Consider the following 27282-nt stretch of genomic DNA (forward strand, 5'->3'; position numbering starts at 1 on the left):
GAGAGAGAGATAGAGAGAGAGAGAGAGAGAGAGAGAGAGAGAGAAAGAGATTCCATATGCCCCGGAATTTCCTGATCAAACGCGAAAGTAATTTCCAACTTCATAACTGCAAGTGACATTTAAAACGAAACATGGGCATGTTTTTATTTGTTTGAGTGACAACACATATATAGTTATAGTTACTGCACGGAAATGATGGGGAAAACAGTGGAGAACGAGTTAGCCTGTTTGTAATGCCTCATTTGTCGATCGAAAATATGTTTTTGCCGTCCTTCCTACGGGATCCGGTAAAAGTGTTAATGTATCAGATGGTCATACTATGTTGCTCTGATTGGTTGTAGGTATCCAATTGAGCGAAGAGGCATTTTTTTTCCTGGTCCATAATCACAGCCCAATGGGTCATCAGACTCATATTCTGACTAGAGTTATGAGTATGATCGTCAGGCTAGGTATTACACCCTTAATCCTGATTTAAATAAATAAGGTTGTCTCTGGATAGTTTGCTCCTGAAATCTTTTAGCATACATAATTAGCATTAGTTGATCACCCACAAGCCCTAAAGCAAGTTGCTTTTAAAAAAAAAAAAAAAACTGAATATCAGCAAATTTAGGATGCAATGTCATCAATAAAAAACTGAAGCCTCAAAGATGTTGGTTTCTACAGCAGGACAATGATTAAAAGCACATACAAATACATGCGGTAGGCTATTTAAAGCAAACAGTAGCTTTTGAAATGCTCTGCCATCTCAAATCTTAAGCAGGATTGAAAATCTTAATCATGGGTTGTACATGCAAGACACTACTACGTGTCTGCAAGGAAAGGGGAGTACAAATTCATAAATAGGTCTTCCCTGCGTAAAAGTTTGGCAAAGGGCAATGTGAAAACTGGACCTGGGCCTCCTCAGGCATCTCAGCGCCTGAAGATATCTCAATATACTGGTAAGGCACGTAAGGTCATCTCAATGCCACTGGAATCTAGCTGGCAACTCGCACTACCCACAATCAGTGATCTAAAACTGGGTTTCCATAGCAGTTTACCACAGACCAGTTTACCACAGACACAGACCAGTTTAACACACACAGACCAGTTTACCACAGACACAGACCAGTTTACCACAGACACAGACCAGTTTAACACACACAGACCAGTTTACCACAGACAGACCAGTTTACCACATACACAGACCAGTTTACCACAGAACCAGACCAGTTTACCACAGACAGACCAGTTTACCACAGACACAGACCAGTTTACCACAGACACAGACCAGTTTAACTGACACAGACCAGTTTAACTGACACAGACCAGTCTACCACAGACACAGACCAGTTTACCACAGACACAGACCAGTTTACCACAGACACAGACCAGTTTAACACAGACACAGACCAGTTTAACACAGACACAGACCAGTTTAACACAGACACAGACCAGTTTAACACAGACACAGACCAGTTTAACACAGACAGACTGGTTTACCACAGACACAGACCAGTTTACCTGACACAGACCAGTTTAACACAGAACCAGACCAGTTTAACACAGAACCAGACCAGTTTAACACAGAACCAGACCGGTTTAACACAGACAGACCGGTTTACCACAGACACAGACCAGTTTACCACAGACACAGACCAGTTTGCCACAGACACAGACCAGTTTACCACAGACACAGACCAGTTTACCACAGAACCAGACCAGTTTACCAGACACAGACCAGTTTACCACAGACACATACCAGTTTTCCACAGACACAGACCAGTTTACCACAGACAGAGACCAGTTTACCACAGACACAGACCAGTTTAACACAGAACCAGACCAGTTTACCACAGACACAGACCAGTTTACCACAGACACAGACCAGTTTTCCACAGACCAGTTTACCACAGACAGAGACCAGTTTACCACAGACACAGACCAGTTTAACACAGACACAGATCAGTTTTAACATAGACTCACACCAGTTAAACACAGACACAGACCAGTTTAACTGACACAGACCAGTTAAACACAGACACAGACCATCACACAGTGTTCTGCTCTCCAATAGCATCAGTGCGCTGGGGCGACAGTGACTGATCGGGCTCAAGGATGGATGTGGTACTGGCCTGTTTGCCCCAGATTTGTGGCATTTTCGGTTTATTTCAGGCGAAAACGAGGAAGCAAACAATCCAACAAACACATGTGTGACTCCCTTTACCCCTCCCATCCAATCTCCTTAGGAAACCAATAAAATCATCTGACTGCTCTCTCAATGCGAAGAAAGCACTTGCAGGAGGCTGCAGGATATGTGAAATAATTAGGACACTTATTCCAGGAAGCATCTGCCTCATAGAACATGAGCTTTTATTGCCATGAAGCTTGCTGCCTTGTAAAAGGTGGTTATTTGAAATTTAATGCAGGTGTGGGTGTGGGTGCAAGCACATGTGTGTCTTTTCAAGCGCATGTGTGAAATACCTGGTGATATATCCTGGAACAAGGACTTCCAGATTGTATACTGCAGTGGTCCCATGTATTTGGATGTGGGGAAGTCTTCATAGCTCAGGTTGGTCTCGTGGATCTTGCCTTTGATTCTACACACAGAGAGAAGGGAAATGTAACAGCATCATTTCCACTGAATCTGCCTGCACCCCCCCCCCCCCCCCCCTTTCCCCCACCACCTACAGTTGCAATCCAAATTATTCAACCCCCATTGCCTATTTGGTTTATTGGCAAAATATACAATTTCTCAGCTGTTTGCGATAAACAAATTACACAAGAATTGTTTAAGTAGTTTAACTAAACTAATACTACAAGGGTTTTATCCAAATTCCGAAGATTTGAAAGTATTTAGATTTATACCATATACTGGAAGACTCAGTCGAGGATTTGTCAGTCATGATTCAGGTTTATTCTTGAACAATGATGGCCATCATTGTGAGACAGAGCTTGAGTACCACTCGCCCAGAGCTCGCCTCAAGATAATCTACCTATTCCTTAAAGGACAGGCTGTTATATACATAATGTTTAGGGGTGTAACCATCTATTCCACGCTGTGGAAATTGCAGCCAATTCTCCTCATTCGGTACTGATGGATCCAGACTCAAAACACACGTACGTACGTACGACCCTGTGCAGGGTGTGTGGGGTCGGTGTTGGTGTTGGAACACAATCAGATTTCTCTCATTAACACGAAGCTCTTACATTAGTCATCCGCTCTTTCTTCCACTCCCTCTCAATCTCCTTCTCCATCCTTTCATTAACCTCTTTCTCTGAATTTTATATCCAATCCCCCCTCTCTGTTTTTCTTTCACTCTTTTTGTCTTTCTCACTCCATTTTTCACTGTATTTTTCCCCTGCCTCTCTGTCGCATCCCCCCCCCCCATTTCTGGTCACTCATAGGATGTATTAAAAACAAGACCATTTCACCCACCTCAACTTCCTGTTCTTTCACCCAATCATAAACAACCCCAGAGTATTTTACTCTCACACGCCACCACTTCCTGTCTGCGTGTGTTAATGTACAAATGATCATTAGTAACAGGCGCCCAAGTCTCCTCTTTCACACGGGAGTCTGATGAGCATAATCCACAGGGATTAAACGCAGCCCTGTTATTAGGGTTTAGGGCGTGTACGAAAAGACCTCTAATCTGGATCAGATCCGTGTGGTTCACTTGCCGTTTCACAATGTAATTAGTCGCAGAACAATAATCACGATCGGATCTCGGAGGTTAGCGCTGTTTCATAAGCGATGTAATTACCGTGGGATGTCACAATTATATATATCTCTCCTCACGGCCCCTTTGAAGTCTCTTTGCCTTGAACATCGACAGGTTAGCTAGGCCAGACCTCTGAAATAGAAAATAGATTCCAGACACTCACGTGTGCAGTCAAGACCTAATTTAAAAGTACTGGACCCACTTTCCACTAGGTCCTTATTTTTACACCTTACGTCCTTACTAACAGACTATATAATGCTATGTACTTCGTCAGTACATATAATTATCATCACAAACCCGATCCCTAAACATGATTTTAACTATAACCCTAAGGACGGACTGTAACCCAATGCGCACATACAAGAATATTCTTTATCAATAGTTTGAAATGTATTAAGTTTATACTCCTTAAGGGCACTGAATTCAAAGTGGTGAAAAACCTCTTCCCTCCAAGAACTAATGGGCAATCTCTTCACAGCACCATCTCTGCCCTGTCTGACTCATATCCAGTTGACTGAGACCAGGGCGATAGCCTTTAGAGACCCTTCAGTCACCGTCTCTGAATCTTTTCTATGGGCGATTTGCTTGGGTAAACCCCCATGTCCCACACACGTAGGCAAATGATTTTAGTGCCACTGTCTGTGGTGTATCTGCTCTATACTTAAGCTCTCATAAAAAGATCAGCCTCACAGGCATTCTGTGCCCACGTGTCATTAACCGTTTCAATAGCGATCATGGACCCGTTGCTTGGTTTCACGTGTGTGTGTATTGTGTGTGTGTGTGTGTTAGATTGTATTGTGTGTGTCTGTATGTATTGTGTGTGTGTGTGTGTGTGTGTGTGTGTGTGTGCCTTAATGCCCTTACCTCTCTGAGGTGTGGGCGACACCTTCCAGGAAGTCGTGGCGAGCGCTCTCGCCGAGGCGCTCCTGCAGGATCTGGATGCCCTCCTTGACGTCGCGCAGCTGCTGGCTGTAGCGCTGGATCTTGTGCTCGATGTCACAGAGCGTGCGCGCCGTGTCCATCTCCAGCTCCTCCAGCATGCTCTTCTGACGCTCGCGTAGGAACCGGTGCAGGCGCTCAAACGCCTCGCCGATGGTCGCCCGCAGGCTCTTCGCCGACGACTATGAGTAGAGGAGGGGAAGAATTGAGAGAGGAGGGTGTGACTAAATGTACCCATCAATGAAAAGGGCATGTAAAGACTAAATATGCTTAAATGTACTGATGGTGGGAGTCCTGTGCAACATTTGCAAACCTCTGGTTTATAAAAACAGAGGTGACCTTTTTCTTGGTTCCGTGTGTGTGTGTGTGTCACTGTTTTCAAAATAGTTGTTAGTGTATGCCGTTGACATTTCATTGCACGTTAACTGCCCCTTGAGTTGGGCCAGTGGTTCTCTAACTGGGGGGCGCTGTGACCTTGCAAAGGGGTCATGGGGTCACTCGCAAAATGCAAGGCACGTACGACCTCGCAAGTGGGGTGCATGGCAACGACCTCTCACTGTGATTTGTTGGTGCAACTGCCTTTTGCAAGAGACTTTCGCCTTCAGCCTAGACCATGGAAACTGAAAGTTATAATTGAATAAATGTTTATGAGGCCAAGGCAAACCAATGAGGGAAGTTTTATAGGACAAAAAGCCTGCAGCCATTGTGACACGTGTTTTTCACACAGTTTATACCTGACCTGGTTTATTCCATTCCCCATTATTAGACACACTGGGAGACACATTTATGGCAACTTGAATATGTCTATTTGTGTGTGTGTGTGTGTGTGTGTGTGTATTTTCAAGACACATTTTCTCATCTGAGGGTGAATGATACACTGGGTGAGACGGAAAGAAGGGGTTATGTAAAATGAGGTGACAATCTGTGTGCTCTTTAGGGCAGCAGAGATCTTTTTTAGCGTAGATGCACTGCACTCCTTTCACCAGTAGAGAACAAAAAATCTCTCTCACTCACTCACTCTCTCGCTCTTCCTCTCCCTCCCTCACTCGCTTCCACTCACTCACTCGCTTTATGTCGCTATGGGAGAAGACATCAGATAAGACAATGTGATTTCTTTTTCTTCTTCATCATTAAACTCAATGAAATGTTGAGCTGTGCAAAGAGGCGAAAAAAACCTTTCAATCACTAAAACTCAAACACACACAAATCCTATACACGCAAAATCACACACAGACCCACACTCCAATCCTACACTAGGCACACTGAGACACACCAAATCTGACACACACACACACACACACACACACACACACACACACACACACACACACACACACACACACACCAATCACCACCACCAGGCATCCAATCTCCCTGGTGTTCGGCCCAATGAACAGTGTTGGTGGGTTGATTACCGGGGCCTGGGTGTGATGGTGGTGGTGGTGGTGTTGGTGATTATGCTGCTGGGGACACAGCGGGTCACACCACCCAATCTGCCCAGGCTCTGCATGGCACAGCCTGCGGGCAGCTAAGGACACAGGGGCAGCTCTATGGCCTGACAGGGCGGAGGGTGGAGAGGGGTCAAGGGAGGGCAGTGGGTGCAGGGTGGCGGGGTAGAGAACTGAAGGGGGTGGGGGGGCAGTGGCTGATTAAAATCCAGCAGGCAGTCTTGATGATGGCGGTTGGCCGGTCTTTAAGTAGCGAGCTGAGAGCTGACAAGCCTTGAGAGAGAGAGAGAGAGAGAGCGGGAGAGGGAGAGAGAGCACAGTGGAAAACTTAAACTACAGAGAGAAAGAGATGGACAAAAAGAGCGAGGAAGGAAGGAAGGAAAGCCAATGAAATAGGGAGAGGAATTTCGACAAGCCTCACAGACTTTTTGAAAGAGACAAATCATATCTATCTCAGAGTCTGAGAGAACACGTTAAGAGTCCAGGGGAGCCCAGACTTAGCAGCACTGCAGGGGGTTGCCATGAGCTCAGCTCCACAAGCCATCCACTGCTGCCCATCCCCTGCTGTGGAGCAGGCAGCCTCTTCAGGGGTCCAAATTACAGGCATCTAGCTTTCTCCTCAAAGTCTATTACCACTCTTTTTCCAGTGTCATTTGTCAGTTCTCAAAGAAGGCTTTATAGTGTCTATACATTTTGTGGTTAGGTTGGTCAGAGACAGAGCTGAAAATGTCTGCAGACGGTCACGCTGCTTAATGTTTCATGAATCAATTATGTTTCGTCTAGGCTGGACTCATGATCATTTCCCCAACTGCATATCTATACCTACCAATACATGTTTTAACTGTCTATATTACAAACGTATCAGCTTACCTGGAAATGGGAAAGGAAATGGAAAATAAAATGGCAAAGAGAGAGTCGGATTTAGTCATGAATCCCAATGGCACCTGCTGCAGTATATCTGCAAATGTGTGGATATCCTGTCTACTAGAACAGCTTAAAAGGGCCATATGAGCTAATGGAACAGGGAGAAAAATAAATCCCTAAAGCCTACGTTATGGTGGATTTTGCACAGCAGTCGACCAGCCTATGAGAGTGTGTTGCATGGGCATTATCTCAATTTTGCATCAGCTGTGCACATAACTCGCAAACAAAGACAATGTGACTTCTAATTACCCACAAGGCAACTGGTGTGCGGTTGTTACTGTAGTGTTGGTCTATATTCTGCATGGTACATGCAGAGGTGGGTAGAGTAAGCAAAAGCTGTACTAATGTAAAAATATTGTAACTTTATAATAATAATAAAAATAATAATGACTCAAGTAGAAATAATGACTACTCAAATTGTGAGTAACTTGATGATGATTTTTACACCCATATGTATTCAATTAAAATGTGGGGTTATGCCCAAAATATACACATTTTTAAATAAAAAATATAATACAAAATAAATACTTGGCTGGAGAAAGGGCTGCTGGCCATTTGGGAGACCTAAGTGGAATTACTTTGTGGTCTTTATTGCTGTGTTGAGTTTAGGAGTACTATACTATACTATACATGCTATACTTTAAGGAATGACAGATCAGATGAGATGCTAAAGTTACATCTATAGCAGGCTAGCCTTTCAACTGAGGGTAGACCTATGTGTTAATCAGTGTTAGAATAAACCACTCCTGGACTTATATGCTGGATAGTGACAGCTTTTTGACAGAGACTAGTCTTGTAACGTTGCATTTAGCCAATAAGATCTTAAGCTTTCTAACATTAGCTAGTTAAACTCGGTTGTTTCTTCTCATGTCTGAATCGAGTGCTATGATGTGCTCACCCCCATGCAGCCCATGTTCCCACCGAAGTCCACTCAGAGACTAATGTTTTAGAGATTGACTTTCATAGATTTCCACGGTCAAGAGCCCTGGTTCAATAACAGCTGTGCCGTTGACGAACAAACCAGTGTATGGTTCTGTAGCCAAAGCAGTCGACATTTTAGGCTACAAGCTGTGCATGTGTGAATGAAAATAATTTCACATAAAAGGTAGCAAGGCGTGTGAAGCCTACTGAAATGTACATGTTTCTAGGTAAACGTAGTGCATTGCTACCCACCTCTGGGTACACGTTAGTTCAAGTACGGCCAGTGAAAATCAGGTCCTCAGACTTAACAATGGAAACAGTACAATGGACATTGCCATTCAGAACTACACTATGTTCTGTGTAAACATTGTCACTCAGAACTACACTATGTTCTGTGTGAAACCGAGAAGAGGGAGAAAATTAACTGATAGGGGCATGATGGGGGCCCTAATAACGTAATGATGTTCAACGTTGAACAGTCTAAATTACGGACATACAAAGTAGGAAGTAGAAAGTTCGGTTCACAGAGTCTGTTTTCGTCTATTCTACTCGTTCTAATTTTACATCCTCAGATTCCCAGTGTGATTCATCCTCTGCTTCTGTTGCCTCAGAGACTCCCAGAGGAGGCAGCACACTTGGGCAGGCCCACCTGGTGATTCCTAAGAAGGTGTGTGTGTGTGTGTGTTTGTTTATCTTTTAGTGCATGTCCAAACTGTGTTTCTAAAACTGATTGTTCAAATCCTTGATTGTGATTGGCTAAAAGCGTTGTAAAATCCAGCATTACCTTACAATTTGACCTCATAACATTCTATGATAACATTCCATATATCTGGCTGTTGCGTTGCTTCAAGGGTTGCGTGGCAACAATTTATTTAGGAACTATATTTTTTAGTGGCGGAAGAATGACGGTTTATCATTAAACTATTGTTTCTTAAATTGAATTGTCTTTATTTATGAAACCATATCAAATATTTGTAGTAACAGTTTTAGAAAAGCAATAAGCCCCGCGAGTCCGTGGTTTGTGCTGATTTTAGAACAGGTCAGGGGGTTTAATGGCACTCTGCACCGCGTCGTGCCTAACAACTCCCCTTACCTGTTCTAAAATCAGTGCAAACCACGGCCTCTTGGGGCTTATTGCTTAATTATGTTTCTATGGGTGCGTGTGTTTTTGGGTGTTTCTGCTACACATACTTGCACTGTGTTTTTCTATGTGACGTGTGTGTGTGTGTGTGTGTGTGTGTGTGTGTGTGTGTGTGTGTGTGTGTGTGTGTGTTTACTCTGTTGATGTGTGCATATTGGGGAGCTTGCGGTGACGCTAGACCCTTTAGGTCCCACGTGTCCTGGGGACGTAAAGGTGTTACGAAACTTGGGACCTCAAAACTTAGAAAGCCATCAGTCAACTCCAGCAGACTGTGCTGTGAACAGCCAACTCCCTGGGGTGTCTGGCCTAAGCCTGTCTCCATCTGCCAGTGGGGTCTGGCCCATCAGACATGAGAGGCAGAAGGGGACATCACACAGAAGGACACGCCACACAGGGTCGCCAGGCTAGCAGAGCTACATGACAGTGTCACAGCAGTGCTTTCTGCTCTGCTGGTCTGTGAATGTGTGAATGTGTGAATGTGTGTGTGTGTGTGTGTGTGTCAGTCAAAAGCATCCAGGCAGACAGACAAACAGTGTGTTTGTTTGTAACGGTTTGTGTATATAAGTCTCTGTCTGTGTCCATCTACACGTCTGGATATTCTGACTAAGATTATGTGTGTGTTGCTCTGTATGGCTCCAGTATATTCTCCCTCAGTTGGCCCAGGTCTGTGTTTCCCTCCCCCAGAGAGGATGAGAGCCACTGGGGGAGAGAGCAAGCTTGTCCTCTCTGGGGGACAAATCTCTGGCTCCAAAAAAGTAATGGGAGCATGAGTGTATTACAAGATTAAATGACAGCTGCCAGCCTATAAACTGCAACTAATCTCAGATGCTGTTTACATGATAGTACAGCTGTAAATTGATGTTTTCAGACCAGCTACAGCATAGATTCCATCCTGCTCCCGTAAAAATATGTAATATTTGATCGCACTGCCGGCCGCATCTTTCACGTTTTGTCTCGTTCCTGACCGCAAAATCCTAATGCAAACAGGAACAACAGTTCTGTTAAAGAACAAAATAATCTACTTTAATTTCATTTTATACATGTATTGATATTTTGTGGGAATCAGTCATGTCTTTCTCCCTCTCCCGCATCGTTTTTTTCCCGCCTGCATTCTGCAATCCAAATAAGCATTGCGGCGCACTCTTTTGCACTGGACCTGTAAGTCATGCAGCAGTGCAAACCTCTGACTGTAGGTGCAGTGCACACGTAAGGGATAATGTATAGTATGCCGGTCAGTATCGGAAAAAAAATCCAGACAGGACAAACAGAATCTTGACACGCAGCGTAATCTGAATCCCAACACGCAGCGGAATCTGGTTTACCATGCAGTTACTTTCCAAAGCGATAAAAGACATTGGTCAAAAACAAATCTTTTAAAGTGGTTTTGTTACCATTTTGTGGCTTCTGCTGAGAAAAAAAAAGTTTTTCCCAAACAGAATTTTGAAGTGTCAGGTGTTGCTGTAGCGAATGGAGAGATCTACAGGGTGCCAAACATGCACTCCGACCGCAAAGCCAAACAGCCAGGCCCGATGGTATGGCAGTCAGAGCAAATTCCATTTTTGGCGATCACATCGTCACAGATGTGTTACATTGAATTTCCTTTACGATAAGTGCACAGACTACTTGTTAAGTTATATGATAGAGGTGAATTATAAACCCAAAACTCCTGAGGTCCTTAATTTTTTGTAGCGTCCGAGCGTTGGAGTGACCCATTCAAATCAAGTTGTATAATAAATATACGTATATGCATGATTATGCCTATGAAGATGTTTATGTATATGTTCATTTAGCAGATACATTCATGCAAAGAGACTTATCAGTATTTTTCTCTCATAATGTTATCTACCTTGCTGTTAACCCCTTGCACTAAAGAGATGAGCAGTTGACTCCAAGAAGGCAGGCTGACCACCATGATAGCTGGAGATCTTAATCATTGTTAAACAAGAAAGAAATATGCATGTATGATATTGTGTACGCCTTTTAAAGGACTAAGTATGACATGCATGTCCTCTCTCTCTGTGTTTGTGGCGGAGGTTGAACGAGTGTCTTCACACGCAGACAGGCAGAAACAAACAGCTGTGTTTTAGATCCCGAAGAAATCTCAGGCCACCCTAACGGAGACAGGCTGACTAGCCAAGCCAGGCAGTCAGCATCAAAATAATATTTATTCATAGGCGCAGCACGCAGTGAATGGTTTGTTACTTAGTGCACGAGGGCTTCGCCAAACCACAGAGCACTGTGTACACTGGAACACAAACAAGGAAAACAAAAACAACGGAAAACCTTCTGAGAGTAGCTAAACCAATTTACTCAGAAAATAAATAAATGAAACAAATACAAGGGTCTCGTTAGCATTCCAGGAGAGCAGTGGTGGGAAAAATCAATGCGGCTGAAACGGTCTACTGTGAGTAGGAGGTGGAGGTGAGTGAGGCATGTGGACAGAGCTAATGAGAGGGCTTTGGCTGATAAGACCACTACGACAGGCCCCATCAACTGCACGAGAGGCAGGGGAGGAGGCAGCCGCCAGGGAGATTGGATGAACTTATGCCCGCCTAACACCCAAAAACATCTTCTAAAAGTGAGAGAATGGATGAACTTATGCCTGCCTTACACCCAAAACCATCTGCTTAAAAAGGGTAATAGACACCCCAGGGCTCGGCTAATGTGATTGGTTTACAATTTCTCAGCACCTTGAAACTGTGTGTGTGCGACAAAGTTCAGAATCATTGTGATGCATTGAGAACTGGAAAAATATATCTGGAGACATCATACAATATTTTCCTGATTATAAAACAGAATGTATGAACTTCATTACAGTATTTTATGTAATTTAAAAATGACTGCACCCATGTAACTGCTTTACACCAGTTTATTCAACATTATATCATCACTCTGAACCCAAGACTGCCTTTAATTGGTGCTTCAGGCTATGCAGCTAACAGTGTTACCTGGTTGCTATGGTTGCCTATCTAAGGAGAGTTTTAAATAACCTTAAACTGTTTAAATGGCAGAGTTATTTGCATAAAATGATGGCTAGTTATTAAGCTGAAGTTAGTCTCCTCATTACCATTGGAAATGGTACAGTAGAAACACTCAGAGTACCTGTGCAGATTTGAACACAAATTCATATTTACACATATTTACATGACTTCATATTAACACCCACTAGCAACTGCCAACTGTAAAGATGGTTCCCTAAGCTTGAGAAAGCTAGGATAGTTAAAACACTACAATAGGTAAAAACTCTCTTGGTGCTTGTGCAACTTCATATTAACACAAGTTCATATTCACTTCATATCAAAATGAGTTCCTATTCACTTCATATCAAAATGAGTTCATATTAAACACGTTAACAACTTCCAACTGTTAAGATGGTTCCCTAAGCTAAAGATAGATAGGATAGTTCATAGGTTGGTTAACTGGCGTGCGATCTTGCTTGTTTTACACACCTCTCGTGGAGGTTCGAGGTCCTTAGCATCCCGTTAAATAGGCAACAGTTGGGTGGGAATACACACAACCACTTATTTATCTGAAGTAAAAGTGCTAAAGGACTAGATTTAGATTAGACTAGACAAGATGTTAAATTGCAACCTGCCTTGATGTTAAATTGCAACTTATTTCTGCTTCTTTTGGCCTCCTGATGGTGATATAAGGTTATGCGCAATCTGTTTCGACCACTGCCACTGCTTAATGTCCCGTTTATTTGGTGTCAGATGTGTGATGGACCAACGACTGCAGGGAAGTTAGCCTGGTATTTAACATTCCGACCACATAGACGTAGCTGGATCTATAACCGTTCTCATTAAAGGTTTAATTAATTACTTGCACATAATATTATTATTTTTTGTTTTCAGTTGTGAAATTGTAAAGAGCTGTAATTGTAAAGTAAGTGACCATAAGTATGGTTGTGAACGTTCAGATATTTGTAAAATCAGATGAAGCATCCGAAATAAGTGATCTTGGATGTCTTCATAGCAAGAACACACAGCAACAATAAAATATTAAAAACAACATTACAAAGAATACTTTAATATTAAAAAACAGATGATCTGTCTGATGTCAGATTTCTCATTATATTGTTTTCTAGTATATGTGGAATTTAAATAGGGTTTACAGAGAAACAAAAATCGCAAAATCTCTGGCAAATCTTTTAGAGACCACCACCACAAGAATCACAACCAGGTCTTTTTGATAGCAAAGAAAAATTACGAAATCCTGGAGGGACTGAGAGGCAAGCTCTTCTCTTCTCCTTCAGCACTCGCCTTATATAGCCAGGTCTACACACTAAGCCCAGGTGCTGTCTGTGAAACAGGTTTCCGTTTAACAACACTGTCTACACCTCAGCAGCGATCTGCACAACATCTGGCTCACGCCTAATCCCTCAATCTCTGTGTCATTGTTTAGAGACCTGGGCTGTATGAGCCAGCCAGCTATGGTGTAATTCTTCATACTACAACCTTATGCCACTGTGGGGGTCACAATGGGGCCACATTGTCTATGCTGTCAGCCTTCCATCACATTCACTCCAACTGTATTATAATCAGTCGCGTGCTGCTCAGAATGGAAAATGGAGCCCACCTCCATTTTATGTGGATAGCAGCGACTGCAGTCAAGAACTCAATTAGGTCATCATGGCATTTCCTGGTTCTCTTTTTCATTGCTAGTCTGGACATAGTCCATATGGATTCAGGTGGGTGACAGGGACAAGGCATTATGCATGAGATCTGTTTTCAATTATACCAGAGAGGGTTGGCTATACTGCTTATACCAGATTGTTGATTGATCTGCCAGAAGTCTGAGACTGATCACTTCTAAACTAAAGGTTTTCAATACCGTAGCGCATGCAGAAAAATGAGGGGCATTGCTCATAGAGTAGGTTTGGTTGGGTGTGGGTGATTTAGGTTTAAATTATTTAGACTGAACTGAAGAAACTGGTGATGAAAACATCAGGCCCTGAAAGATGAACAAACTAAGACCACTGAAACAAATGTTACATTAAATCACAGGAGAAATAATGTGTGTGAGTGTGTGTGTGTGTGTGTGTGTGTGTGTGTGTGTGTGTGTGTGTGTGTGTGTGTGTGTGTGTGTGTGTGTGCATGGGTTCGCATGCGTGAGAGTGGGGCCGTGTGTGCGCAGTACAGAGGGCCACTAGCCAGTTTTGTGTTTGTGAGGGTAAACTGCCGGCTGGAGAAAGAAGCCCAAGATGACAAACAGAGAGGACTGTGAACACACTCCCCTGTCAGAAGGCCCGGCCTACCCTATAACTTAGAGACGCTAAGGAGCGTTAAAGGGAGTCAAGACAATGAGGGAGGTGCTGAAGAGAAAGAGAGGATAAAGAAAGAGAGAATGACCGAAACAGAGAAGGACAGAGGAGGGAACAGGGGAGGAGGATAAGGATGAAAAGAAAGAGAAGGGGAGGAGAGAGAGATGGAGAGCAAGGGGAGGGGTAGGGGGATGAGATATTGACTTGAGCGTCTCTGCGCTGATTAAAACAAGGCGTCAAGATTAAAGCCCTGCTCGATAAACCATTTGCTGGTCGGAATTTGCACCATCAATCGCAGCCAAGCAGAGGGAGAGAGAGGAAGAGAAGGAGCGGAAGAGAGAGAGTGTGAGTCTGTCCTTCTCACCTGTCTCCTGTCCTGCCAGGGCCCTGCTCTGTTCACTGATTCCTGTTACCCTGCCTAAGCAGACGTGGCCTCATTGCTAATTGGTTGAGAGGCAGCGGAGACCCAGGGAAATCTGGTAGATTAGCTGGGATCGGATGGCTTCCTGGTGGGGTGTGTGGGATGGGGTAAACATGGTGGAGCTCCTGAGTTTGAGAGAAGGGGGAGGGGATCTGCTGCTTGTTTGCAGGTGACATGGTGTGCACCGATATCCTGGCCGGTGGTGGTGGGTGAATGAAATGTGCAGCTATAGAGGAGGTTGGATGGCAGTGTAAAGGTGGTCTGTGTGTGTGTGTGTGTGTGTGTGTGTGTGTGTGTGTGTGTGTGTGTGTGTGTGGATATTGGGGTGAAGTGAGAGATGAAGCTGGGGTGTTGTGTGTGTGTGTGTGTCAAGGTTGGGGTGGTTGCAGAGATAAAAGGTGAAGAGTGTGTTACCTTGGTCTGTGTGTGTTTGTGTGTGTGTGTGTGTGTGTGTGTGTGTGTGTGGAGATTGAGGTGAAGTGAGAGATGAAGCTGGGGTGTTGTGTGTGTGTGTGTGTCAAGGTTGGGGTGGTTGCAGAGATAAAAGGTGAAGAGTGTGTTACCTTGGTCTGTGTGTGTTTGTGTGTGTGTGTGTGTGTGTGTGTGTGTGTGTGGAGATTGAGGTGAAGTGAGAGATGAAGCTGGGGTGTTGTGTGTGTGTGTGTGTCAAGGTTGGGGTGGTTGCAGAGATAAAAGGTGAAGAGTGTGTTACCTTGGTCTGTGTGTGTTTGTGTGTGTGTGTGTGTGTGTGTGTGTGTGTGTGTGTGGAGATTGAGGTGAAGTGAGAGATGAAGCTGGGGTGGTGTGTGTGTGTGTGTGTGTGTGTGTGTGTGTGTGTGTGTGTGTGTGTGTGTGTGTGTGTGTGTGTGTGTGTGTGTGTGTGTGTGTGTGTGTGTCGAGGTTGGGGTGGTGGCAGAGATAAAGGTGAAGAATGTGTTACATTGGTCTCTGTGCGCCGTCTTTGCACGAGCTAAGGGAATTCTGATCTGCATGGAGGTTTTGTCAGGTGAGTGTGTGTTGGTGTGCCTGTTGAGTTTGGGTTGTAGTACAGGTGAATGTGTGTTGCTGTTGCGATACGTGTGGTGTGATGTGTTGTGGTGCTGTGTGGTGTGTTGTGGTGTGGTGTGGTGTGTTGTGGTGTGGTGTGGTGTGGTGTGGTGTGGCGTGGCGTGGCGTGGCGTGGTGTCTGTTACCTTGGTCTCTGTAAGCTGTCTCTGCAGCAGCTGCAGTGCCTCTGTGTGCCCTTTCTCGCTGTCCTGCAGCGTTGCCAGCTGTTCCTTCATCTCCCTCTGAAAGAGAGAAACACACAAATTTACACTCAACATCATCGTCACAATACACACATTTACATTCTCTTCTCCCTCAGCAAGAAAGCTCACACATAACTCAGCCTTTACAGTTCACAGGTCTCTTCTTCAACACAGAAACCTTTATCGCAGTAACCTTAAGAAACATGTACTGAATATTTGAACTGCTGAGGCGTTATTCACCAACTCAGTTGTCATGTGTACAATAATGACCAGATCAGGAGAATGCTTAGGCAAGACTGGGCTAAAGAAAACCACCAACATGAGATGAGAGTGAGGAAGGAAGAGAGAGATGGAGGGGGAGGAAAAGCAGGAGAGATGAGTGAGCAGGAGAAAAAGGGACAATAGGAGGGAGAGAAGGAAAGAGATAGAAAGGCAGGGTTTTTCCTGCATAGAGAAAATTTGACAAAAGTTTGATTAACAATTTCCAACGCAGCCTCCATTGGTAATCTTAACCTGGAATGATAATATACAGTGTAGGCACGAAGAAAAATAAAAGCAAATCGGAAAACACCCGGGAATAAATACATTGATTAGAAAGTTATATGTGGTCGCTATAACTTCTATTGGAGCAGCCATCGCAATGAATCACTCGTGCAATGCATGTCCGCGAATATGTTTAATAGTATTTTTTAAATACAGCCGAACCCTCGTTCTGTTTTGATCAATAGTAATCGCTTTGATAGAAAGATCGAGTGTGTCTTCTTGTCTGATCAAGACGCAACTGTGCATGAACAATAGTCTAATAATAAAAAAACATATATTTTTCGGCAATTGAGTCCTCATTGATTTACACACATCAGCACTTTCACATGACTAAACAAGAACTATTTAAGAACCTACATGCATTGCACGAGTGATGGAATTATTGTCAATCTATTAGCCTTTTTTTGACCCATTTTGACCCAGGAAAAACCCTGAGAAAAACCCTGAGAAAGGGATCGACAAAAAATAGAAATGGGGAATGGAAAGAGGAAAGAGAGAAATAACAAATAAATAAATAAATAAGTGCGCAGATAAACTCAGGTCTCTGGAGACAGCCCTGTTTCTGAAACTGGGCCTCCTCAGCACCACGGCAGCCACTGGCAGAATCAGGACAGGGGCTACCCAATAACATGCACTCACCCACAGACACTCTGACTAGCTTGCACACACACACACACACACACACACACACACACACACACACACACACACACACACACACACACACACACACACACACAGACACACCCTTACAGACACACACACTCTTTTGACAAATTCAGGACAAGAGGGGGGCTACTTCTCCACTGAACACCCCCCCCACACACACACACACACACACACACACACACCCTCTCCCCAGTACAAGGCCTACAGCTGAATCAGGACAACCCACCCATCCCACCAAGTTTACAAGACAAGACAGCGCCTTCATCTCTCTCTCCCTCATTCCCTGACACTCGGCAGTCTAACATCCCCCCCCTGGCCAGCTCAGAGCAGCTTCAGCTGAGCCAAGGGGAACACACGGACCGACCGAGCGCATCAAATGACTGAGTGTTGATGATGATGATGATGATGATGATGACGGGCCGAACAACTGTGACTCTCCTCACCTCAACTGCCCCTGCATCACACACTGCCGTTGGAGGCGCGCAAGGGCGAAGTTGTTCAGTGCCTGAATAAACCTCTTTCGATGAATTCCTCGTCTCTGCCAAAAATAACTCATTGGGTCACACTCTGATGATACAACAGTGGACATCACTTGCCCAAGGCTACTGCCAACCCCACCCCACAGAGGGGAAATGTAGCTCAGCTTGTGTTAGTAATGGACTTTTGACAATGTTGGAAATGTCATTGTCAAATGTCAAACCCATCTTCTGTGATCATACCACACCACACCTAAGACAACATTCTGTCTCTCTTAGTCAGTCAGTCTTAGTAAGTCATACAAACATCCCTTCAACCATGCCTCTTCCTCTGAAATGGACACATTCCCCGATCTGCAGTGGAGTCTGTGCAAGATTAGGACTGGATGACTATCAGATTCAGTAAGGCCAGCGGTCTTGCACAGTTGAGAGAACGTGACTTGAAACATGGCTTTTAATACATTTTTTTCTGTGTTAAGCTGGTCCAAGGTAATGAGGCTCCCAAAAGGGGCTGGAGGTTTCTGTAGCTGTGAACCTTAAGAGGAAGTGATGATACCCTAAAGGTCGAGTCTGTTGGGAATCGAAGGGTCAACCTCTCAACAAGATCTATCTATAATGTACATCTATAGAGAAACCGAGGGAAACACGGAAATACACACACACACACACACACACACCTACCTACGTGTACTCACACAGATACACACACACACACTAAACACACAGGCCCAGGCGCTCACACACACTTACATTCACACATCTACGTGTACTCACACAGATACACACACACACACACACACAGGCAATGGAACATTCACACACCAACACACATTTTGCAACTACTTCCACCAAGGACAAGGAGCAGAAAAAAACCCTCTCCCCATTACTCACTGGGAACGTGGCTATACATTTTAATGATAAGAGAGCAGCGGGATCAAGCGCTTTAATTTGTGCCTGAGCGAGCTGATGCTGCGACTGCTGCTGCTGTTACCCCGACCCCTCCCGCTGCTAATGCTGCTGCTACAGACCCTTACTGATTGGCTCAGACTGGATGGAAACAAGGGGAAGAGAAGAGAGGGGGATGAGGAGAGGAGGGCAGATAGAGAAGGGCTATGGAGAGGGACAGAAAGCGGGAGCGGGAGAAGGAGGAGAGTGGCTAAAGAGAACAGGAAGAAGATCGAGAGAGAAAAAGCAGAGAGACCAAGCCAGACACAGCAAGACGACCCGTGAAAGGCCACACACACACACACACACACACACACACACACACACACACACACACAGCAAGGTGACCTGTGAGAGGCCACACACACAGCAAGATGACCTGTGAGAGGCCACACACACAAACACACATACAGCAGGATGACCTGTGAGAGGCATCACACACACACACACACACACACACACACACACACACACACACACACACACACACACACAGCAAGATGACCCGTGAGAGGCCACACAAACAAAGTTGGACGAGCAGCACTCTCCTGCTGGCCGTATGAAAAGCTCCACTGGTCTCTCCCATGTCCTCTTCCATGCATCGTCCACACACACACACACACACACACACACACACTATCAGCAGCAGCAGTAGCAGTAGGAGCAGCAGGCGTTTCTCTAGGCTAACAGTTATTAGATCATTATACAGCATTCATTTTTAATGAGCCTTTCATCTAGTCTGACCTTCCCCCCCCCCACCAACACTTCATATCATCTCCTGATATTACCAGATGGAATAGAGGGGGAATGGTTGAGGGAGGGAGAGAGAAAGAGATAGAGAGAGAGAGAAAGGGAGAGAGAGAGAGTGAGAGGGAGCGAGTGAGAGAAAGAGTGTGAGAGAGAGAAAGTGAGAGAGAAAGAGAGAGAAAGTGAGGGAGCACTTGACGTGAGATACTCACTAATGCAGCATGATGATGCAGAGTGCAGAGACACAAACATCTACTTGCACACACACACACACAGACACACACACACACACACTGACAAACAAACACAAAGCCCATTCACTTTCGAGATAAGACAACACACAGCCTGACAAGCATTTGCATGCTCAAACATGCACAAGGACTGTTAACACACATTCGCAAAAACACCATGTTGATTCTCTGTCCATGCTGAGAAAGCACAAAAACACACACATACAGACAGCTGAAACACACATTCACACACACAAAACTCTTGACAGGTGCTTAACCACAACCCCCAAATTCCTCTTTATATATAGATACAAATCACACACACACACACACACACACACTCCTTTTGGGCACTTGTCCATCTTACAGACCGGCGCTGTCTGACATGACATTTCCCCCAGGACTGTGAGCAGACGAAGGGAAGGAAGGTCACAGACAGACGCTCCTGAATCTGAAACTCATTTTAACACACTGTCAGTCCCCAACATCATCGCTCCTGGGTACCAGTTGGAGAGAGAAAGAAGAAAGAAAGAGAGAGCGAGAGAGAGACAGAGACAGAGATGGAGGGGGGGAGACAAGAGGGAGGGGGATACTGACAGATAGACAGACGAACATACACAGGAAAAAAAGGACTAAAAGATTGAAATTAAAGGAAAGCCAAAGCCAGGGAAAAGTGAGGACAGCAATATGGAGAGGGCAAACAAGAGGACTTTGAAGAAATTCCAGCATTTTTCCTCAGCAGGCATGGGCTGCTATGATGGCCCCTGTGAAGGTGTGAATGTGGTGAGCTGGAGCTCGTTCGACAGAGCAGCTTGCGTCAAAGCCCCTAACTATCACCACTGATGAGGCACGGCCCCGTAACTATTGGTCCAAGCCCCTAACTACCACCACTGATGAGGCACAGCCTCGTAACTACTGGTCCAAGCCCCTAACTATCACCACTGATGAGGCACGGCCCCGTAACTATTGGTCCAAGCCCCTAACTACCACCACTGATGAGGCACAGCCTCGTAACTACTGGTCCAAGCCCCTAACTACCACCACTGATGAGGCACGGCCCCGTAACTATTGGTCCAAGCCCCTAACTACCACCACTGATGAGGCACAGCCTCGTAACTACTGGTCCAAGCCCCTAACTACCACCACTGATGAGGCATAGCCTCGTAACTACTGGTGTGAGTGAGTCAACGCAGTCTTCGTTTTACACACACACATTTGCTCCAAGCACTCACATTAACGCTCACATCCTTTAATGTCTCTTCTTTCCTTACAACCACCCCAACCCCCCAAACACTGAGTCAACACTGAGACGTAAGCATGACGTAGGAAACCTCGGAGGCTGAAACACCATCAAACTGCTTAATTTCACAGAGGAGAGAAAGGACAGGGAGCGGGGGTGGGGGGGGGTATGTGGGGTCACAATTCATTCCCCAATAAACTACCACATGGCTGCACAAACAGCACATAAATCCACCAGCCTCAGTGAGGTGCTCTTTTCCACCAAGGACACTGTCATACACACTAGCCTAACCTTGTCAGGACTGGTGTCGTAAGTCTGTCAAATAGTGGATTGGATTTTTGGGTGACAGATGAGGAGACGTAAAGAAGGTGAGACGGGTCGGGGTGAAGAGTGGTTGCTGCTGGGGGGGGGGTAACAGAATGGACGTCATCTCTAAGGAAGACCCTGCTGCATCTCATTCTCTCTATAGAGCCACGAGGTAAATGGACAGCAAATCTGCAACCAGCCATCTATCATCCATCAGTCCAACAATCCATCCATCCATCCAAGTACCCATCTATCCGTCCACTCTGTTAGCCAAAGGTGAAGAAGAAACACAGGGACACAACACACACAGTGAAGCACAAGATAGGAAGCCCAGGCGATGACTCACTCCACTTTCAAAATAATTCTGGCAGCGGCACGTCTCAACATCACTGAGGCAATTTTTTCAGTTGTTGTTGTGGTGGTTTTATTTTAGTTTATTTTTTTCCCCTCTCTAATGTGTCGAAGATCACTGCTAAGGGGCCAAAGAAACATTACAAGAATCATTCACATTACAAGATATGAAATGAGTGGCAAAAAAAAAACAAGAAAAAAGAACAGAAAGAAAAGAAAACTGGTCTGAAACCCAGCCAGGGGCTGACATTTTTGAATGTCTGGATCGGAAATGTTTAAAAATCGGTAAACAACGCATATTAGGTGGTGGAAACGCATCAATAGTGTAAATAAATCATTACACAGGGAGCTTGCACAGCAACAAGGTGGCGAATCGACATTCTCACATCTCCTTTCAAACTCAAAGCTCCACCAACGCCGACACAGACTTCTAAGATGGCACGATTGATCGGCGATAGAGTGCTGGACCCCCATCCACTTCCCTTCCATTAAAAGTTTGGCCCGTGTTAGAGCCTGGAGGAGCGTTTTAGCTCCTCTGGGGAGTTCCTCTATCGGCAGTCTGATGCGGCGGGAGCGATGAGGGGGTACGGTCCAGCAGTGGCCAGCGGCCCTGTCAGCAGATCACTCCCTGATGAGGTTAGGTCTGCGGAGACATCCGGAGCTGGCTTTGGCATTTACACCTTCTCTCTCTCTCTCTCTCTCTCTCTCTCTCTCTCTATCTCACTCGCGCTGTCGTTCTCTCCTCTCGCTTTCTTTCTTTCAGAGTGATCCAACTGCCACCATGCAAAGCCTCCAAGGAAATATGGGTCTGGGCGCTACAACATTGGGGTTGCTGTGTCAGCATGTCAGGCCCAGGCGCTCGCACACACTTACATTCACACATCGACGTGTACTCACACAGACACAGACACACAGAGACACAGAGACACAGAGACACAGACACACAGACACACAGACACACAGACACACATACAGAGACAAACACACACACACACACCCTCACAGACACAGACACACACAAACACAGACACACACCTAAAGGTGCAGAAAAACTGACAGACAGATAAGTGTGTTTGTTTAGAGTCCCACAGCATATCAGTGAGACTGTCGACGAGATAGGACAGGTCCTCGAGCGAGTTCGTCTCCTGCTGTGTTTGTTCTTCAAAGAGGCCAAAATGTCGAGCGACTCCCAGTGCTGGGGCATTGCTCAGTCAGTGTGTTGGCCAATGCTCGAGGAATGCAATCCTAAGTAATCGCTCGCTTCCCTTCCAGCTGCAATCTCCACTAGGCCGCTTTCGCTCTCACAGAGAGCCTTGTGTTAAAGGAGCTCCATCCCACGGCTAATGGCGGATGGGATGAGGGAAAAAAAAGAAAAGAAAATGAAACGAAATTAAACCCTGCTTGTGAATTTCATTACTGGTGTCTGAATGGAGCTCTGCTCCTTTTTAAAGGCAGTTAAAGGCAGCCATTGTGACTTCATCAAAAGCCCCACCCCTGCGGCTATGAAGACGTCACCCCTAATTCAAGCAGGTGTTCGGTTACGACTAAGGAGAGGGAACATTATCCACTTTAAATAATTATAAAAAAGCAAAGAAAGGAATTTATGGTGTTGCGTGACACATAGGGACAATGTTGAGGAATTCCCCATAACCTCCTTTTGTTATGGACAGTGACAAGGTAAAGTATGATCTGCCTGTTTGAGCGTCCCCCCTGCCACTTCATAGTAAAACTGTGAAACTGAGCATATGCCTTCGGTCTCTCATGGACTAGCATAGGTGTGTGTGTGCGTGCATGTGCGTGCATGTGTGTGTGTGTGTGTGTGGTGTGAATATGGTGATTGGGTGCAAAAGCTGTGTCAGCAATCAACCAAGCATTGGTGTGTAGCCAGGGTACTCGCCAAGCTGACGACATCTGATGACCTCACACTGCCAACTCTCCCACTGGTATCCAATCGGGTAGAGCGGAGTGAACTCTGGTTCTACCAGTGGAAGTCCACAGGCCGCTGATTCTTCCATGCCAGGACAGACTGTCTGGGCAAATTAATAAATAAGTGAACGAATAAATAAACACTTACGCTGACATCAAGAAAGGACAAGCACACACACACACACACACACACACACACACACACGGGCCCTTGTACAAAGAAATGCTGCATCAGAAAAGAACATTGTGAACTTGTCCCTTGTGTCATATACACACACACACACACACACACACACACACACACACACACACACACACTGAGGGACAGGAGAGTTAGTCTGGGACACACTGAGGGACAGGAGAGTTAGTCTGGGACACACTGAGGGACAGGAGAGTTAGTCTGGGACACACTGAGAGGGAAGAGAGGGAGCAGGACACACTGAGAGGGAGGAGAGGGAGCAGGACACACAGACTGGGAGGGAGACGGGTAGACAGCCACAGCAGCGAGGCTCTGCAACAAGCCTACCGCAGTGCTCCTTTGCCTGTGTGTCTGTGTCCATACAGGCAGAAATAGATGCAAATCAAATCCATTGTGCAAATGTAGCTGTGTGTAAAAGAAGCTGCAGACAGCTCCAGTGATCTCCTCAGTGGCGTGCATGCGTCTGTGTTATATGTGTGTGTATATGTGTATGTGTATGTTCTCCTCAGTGGCGCGTGTGTGTGTGTGTGTGTGTGTGTGTGTGTGTGTGTGTGTGTGTGTGTGTGTGTGTTCTCCTCAGTGGCGTGGGTGTATGTGTGAGGGTGGTTTTATCTCCTCAGTGACGTGTGTGTGTGTGTGTGTGTGTGTGTGTGTGTGTGTGTGTGTGTGTGTGTGTGTGTGTGTGTGTGTGTGTTCTCCTCAGTGGCGTGGGTGTGTAGGCTGCAGGCTGCCGGGGCACACAATGCCACTCCGAGGGAAGACATCCTGACAGAGGTCAGCCCTCTCTGTCCTTTATCAGGACATTACTCATCCTCTCTTTATCCTGCACTCATCCTCTCTCTCTCTCCAAGTCTCTTTCGCTGTCCATCCGTATGTCCTGTTTTCTTTCTCTTTCTCCTACTGTTTTTACTCCCCTCTATTTCCCACTCTCTCTCATCATCTCTTTATCTTTTGCTTTCTGTCTGTCTCTTTACTCTTACTTTCCTTCTCCATTGGTTCCCTCTTTCTTTCCTCTATCTGTTTCTCTCTCTATATATCTCTTTCTCTGTCTGTCTGTCTTTCAGGCTGGGTTGAACAGGCTCCTGATGTGACAGAGGAGCTGACAGTAAGAGCTGGAGGAATTGCAGCGTCCCTCGGCTCTATTATTCAGAAGCGATGTGTCCAATCCACTACCGGCTAAAAATACACAAATGCACACACACACACACACACACACAAACACAAACAACTCAGGCTATATGCACACGGAGCCTAGATTCACTGAATGTGGTTCATTTTTCACACCTATCGAATCTTTTAATTTCGTAAAGACAGAGCCTGGTAACGAGAGATTTGCGTAAAAACGGAGCCACCAGATTGTGTTGAACGGGCTGTAGTACATACCCAACGCCTGTGGGTGGCGCTTTAGCGCTTTATTTACACAACTAAAAAAACGTGAAAAACCTAGAAGAAGAGACTAAACAGCATGAGGATAAACACATTACACAAGACATTCAAGCTCCAATTAACAACATTACATTATGATGGTTAATAAAATCAGTGGTCAGACTAAAGGATATGCGAAAATGAATTCTTTTTTCTATTGATAATAAAGAGTTTGGAACAGTACAACATGACATGTCTGTCATCCCATTTCCAATGAGGCTTTGCTCCGACCATTTTACAAAAAGCAAATTAAATCGCTGGCCAATTTATATTTGTGGACATGAAAGTTATGTTACGTCTGAATAAGAAGAATTAGATCAAGATAGGAGGCTAATCAAAAATCAGAAGGCTGGGTTAATGTTAGTGAATTCGAGGCCCACCACGAGTGACATTTTGAGGAAGAACAAGTTATATATATATAGTGGTTGGAGATCGCGAAACGATCACGTGGGGCAATGACGTCATCAGGTTGCGTGAAACCGTGCAGACGAACACCAGCCCCCGTACCGATTCAAATCTACTCACTTTCTACCCCAGACTTCGATTGTTGCGGATAGAGAGTGCGGATAGAGAGTGCTCGTCTAAATGCTAGGGCTATCTGTATTAGCCATCTGTATCAGATTGACAAACAAGGGTCCATGTAAATTACCTCTCAGTCAGGGGAACAGGAGTGGTGGGAGTGAAACTTTCAAAGACAAAAGAGAGTAAGTTACAGAAAGAGAGAAACAGAGGGAGACAGAGAGAAAGAGTGTGTGTGTGAGTGTGTAGCAGAGAGAAAGAGAGCAATATGAGAAATGACTTGATGACTGTGTGGAAGTAACTGGTGACGAGCACAGAATGATAAAACAATTGCAGAGGAACAGACCAATGTCACCATTTCGGTTTGAGTGTGTGTGAGTGTGTTTATCTACAGCATGTGAATGTGAGCGTGTGTGTGTATACGTGCGTTTGTGTGTTGGCGTGAGTGTGTGTGTATGTGCAACTGTTCAACTGCTGGCAGTGATGGGTGGTGTGATTGGGAGATTAGAAGTGACTGCTAGAGCAGACTCTTGTAAGCTCTCACCCAGCACTCAGGATTATCAGTCTCCTCAAACAGATCAACAGCAGACAACACACACTCAACCCCACTACACACACACACACACACTCAACCCCACTACACACACACACACACACACACACACACACACACACACACACACACACACACACACACACACACACACACACACACACACACACACACACACACACACACACACACACACACACACACACACACACACACACACACACACACACACACACACACACACGGCAACCCGACCCGAGCCCGTCGGAACCCGTCGGATTGGGCCGGGTTCGGACAAATATTAGAAATGTATAAGCGGGCTCGGGTCGGGCTCGACACATCAGCGCGATAATGCATTGAACATTCCAAATTTAAAATATCTTAATAAATAGTCAAGCCAACTGTCTGCTTCACATGATGCAAAAGTTTGTTTTTGACAAATAAAATAAATTACATTTAGGTCCTACATTTTAGGATAACAGCCTTCTTCCCGTGGCGGGAATTTGTTTATGACAGTGACAACACGATTACAGGTGGCAAAATGGCATCACAGAGAAAGTTCATCTGGAGACTTTAAAATGATAGCCTACTGAACGAAGGGAAATCTACTGTATGGAGATATTTCTGCTTAGTAGACGATGCAAATTCTAATTTGGTTGTTGGATATGTCCAATGTAAAAAGTGTGAAGTTTTAATGAAATATGATTGATGCAACTATCGTTCTCCACAACAACATGGATTAAACCTCGGATAGTTTCAGAACGAACGTCGGCGTGCTAAAAGATCTTCAATGGTAAGACTTGTCTGTTGTGCCTCCGTTGGTGTAGCATGAAACGTGCCTCCGTTGGTGTAGCATGAAACGTGAGTTTTATTAAAGCATAGCGTTTGTAATGTGTAGCTATTTCATTCCGTTTGTTAACCTTTCCTGCTGTCTGTCTCTGAAAGTTGGAGATTGCAGGGGAGTAAAATGCTCCACGGCCGAAGTAGATGACATGTTTTTAACTTTGGGGTTAATTCCCTTTCCTTTACGTCTGCTGCTAGTTAGTAAATACAGACCGCAGGAAAGGTTAACAAACGGGATGAAATAGCTACACATTACACACGCTATTAATATGCTTTAATAAAACTCACGTTACTCACATACT

At 45.1% G+C, this 27282-nt stretch overlaps 1 protein-coding gene across 1 annotated transcript in view; it reads right to left on the bottom strand.

The window, feature by feature from the left end:
• Positions 1-27282, bottom strand: part of trim62.1 (tripartite motif containing 62, tandem duplicate 1) — a 68506-nt gene that overhangs the window by 15797 nt on the left and 25427 nt on the right. The window contains exons 2-4 of the mRNA XM_080846507.1: positions 15952-16047; positions 4566-4822; positions 2461-2576 (exon numbers count right to left, since the gene is read on the bottom strand). Coding sequence (XP_080702633.1) covers positions 2461-2576; positions 4566-4822; positions 15952-16047 — 469 coding nt within the window. The remainder of the gene's footprint in view (positions 1-2460; positions 2577-4565; positions 4823-15951; positions 16048-27282) is intronic.

This window comes from Sprattus sprattus (genome assembly GCF_963457725.1).
Source record: "Sprattus sprattus genome assembly, chromosome: 10".
NCBI classification, from domain to species: Eukaryota; Metazoa; Chordata; class Actinopteri; order Clupeiformes; family Clupeidae; genus Sprattus; species Sprattus sprattus.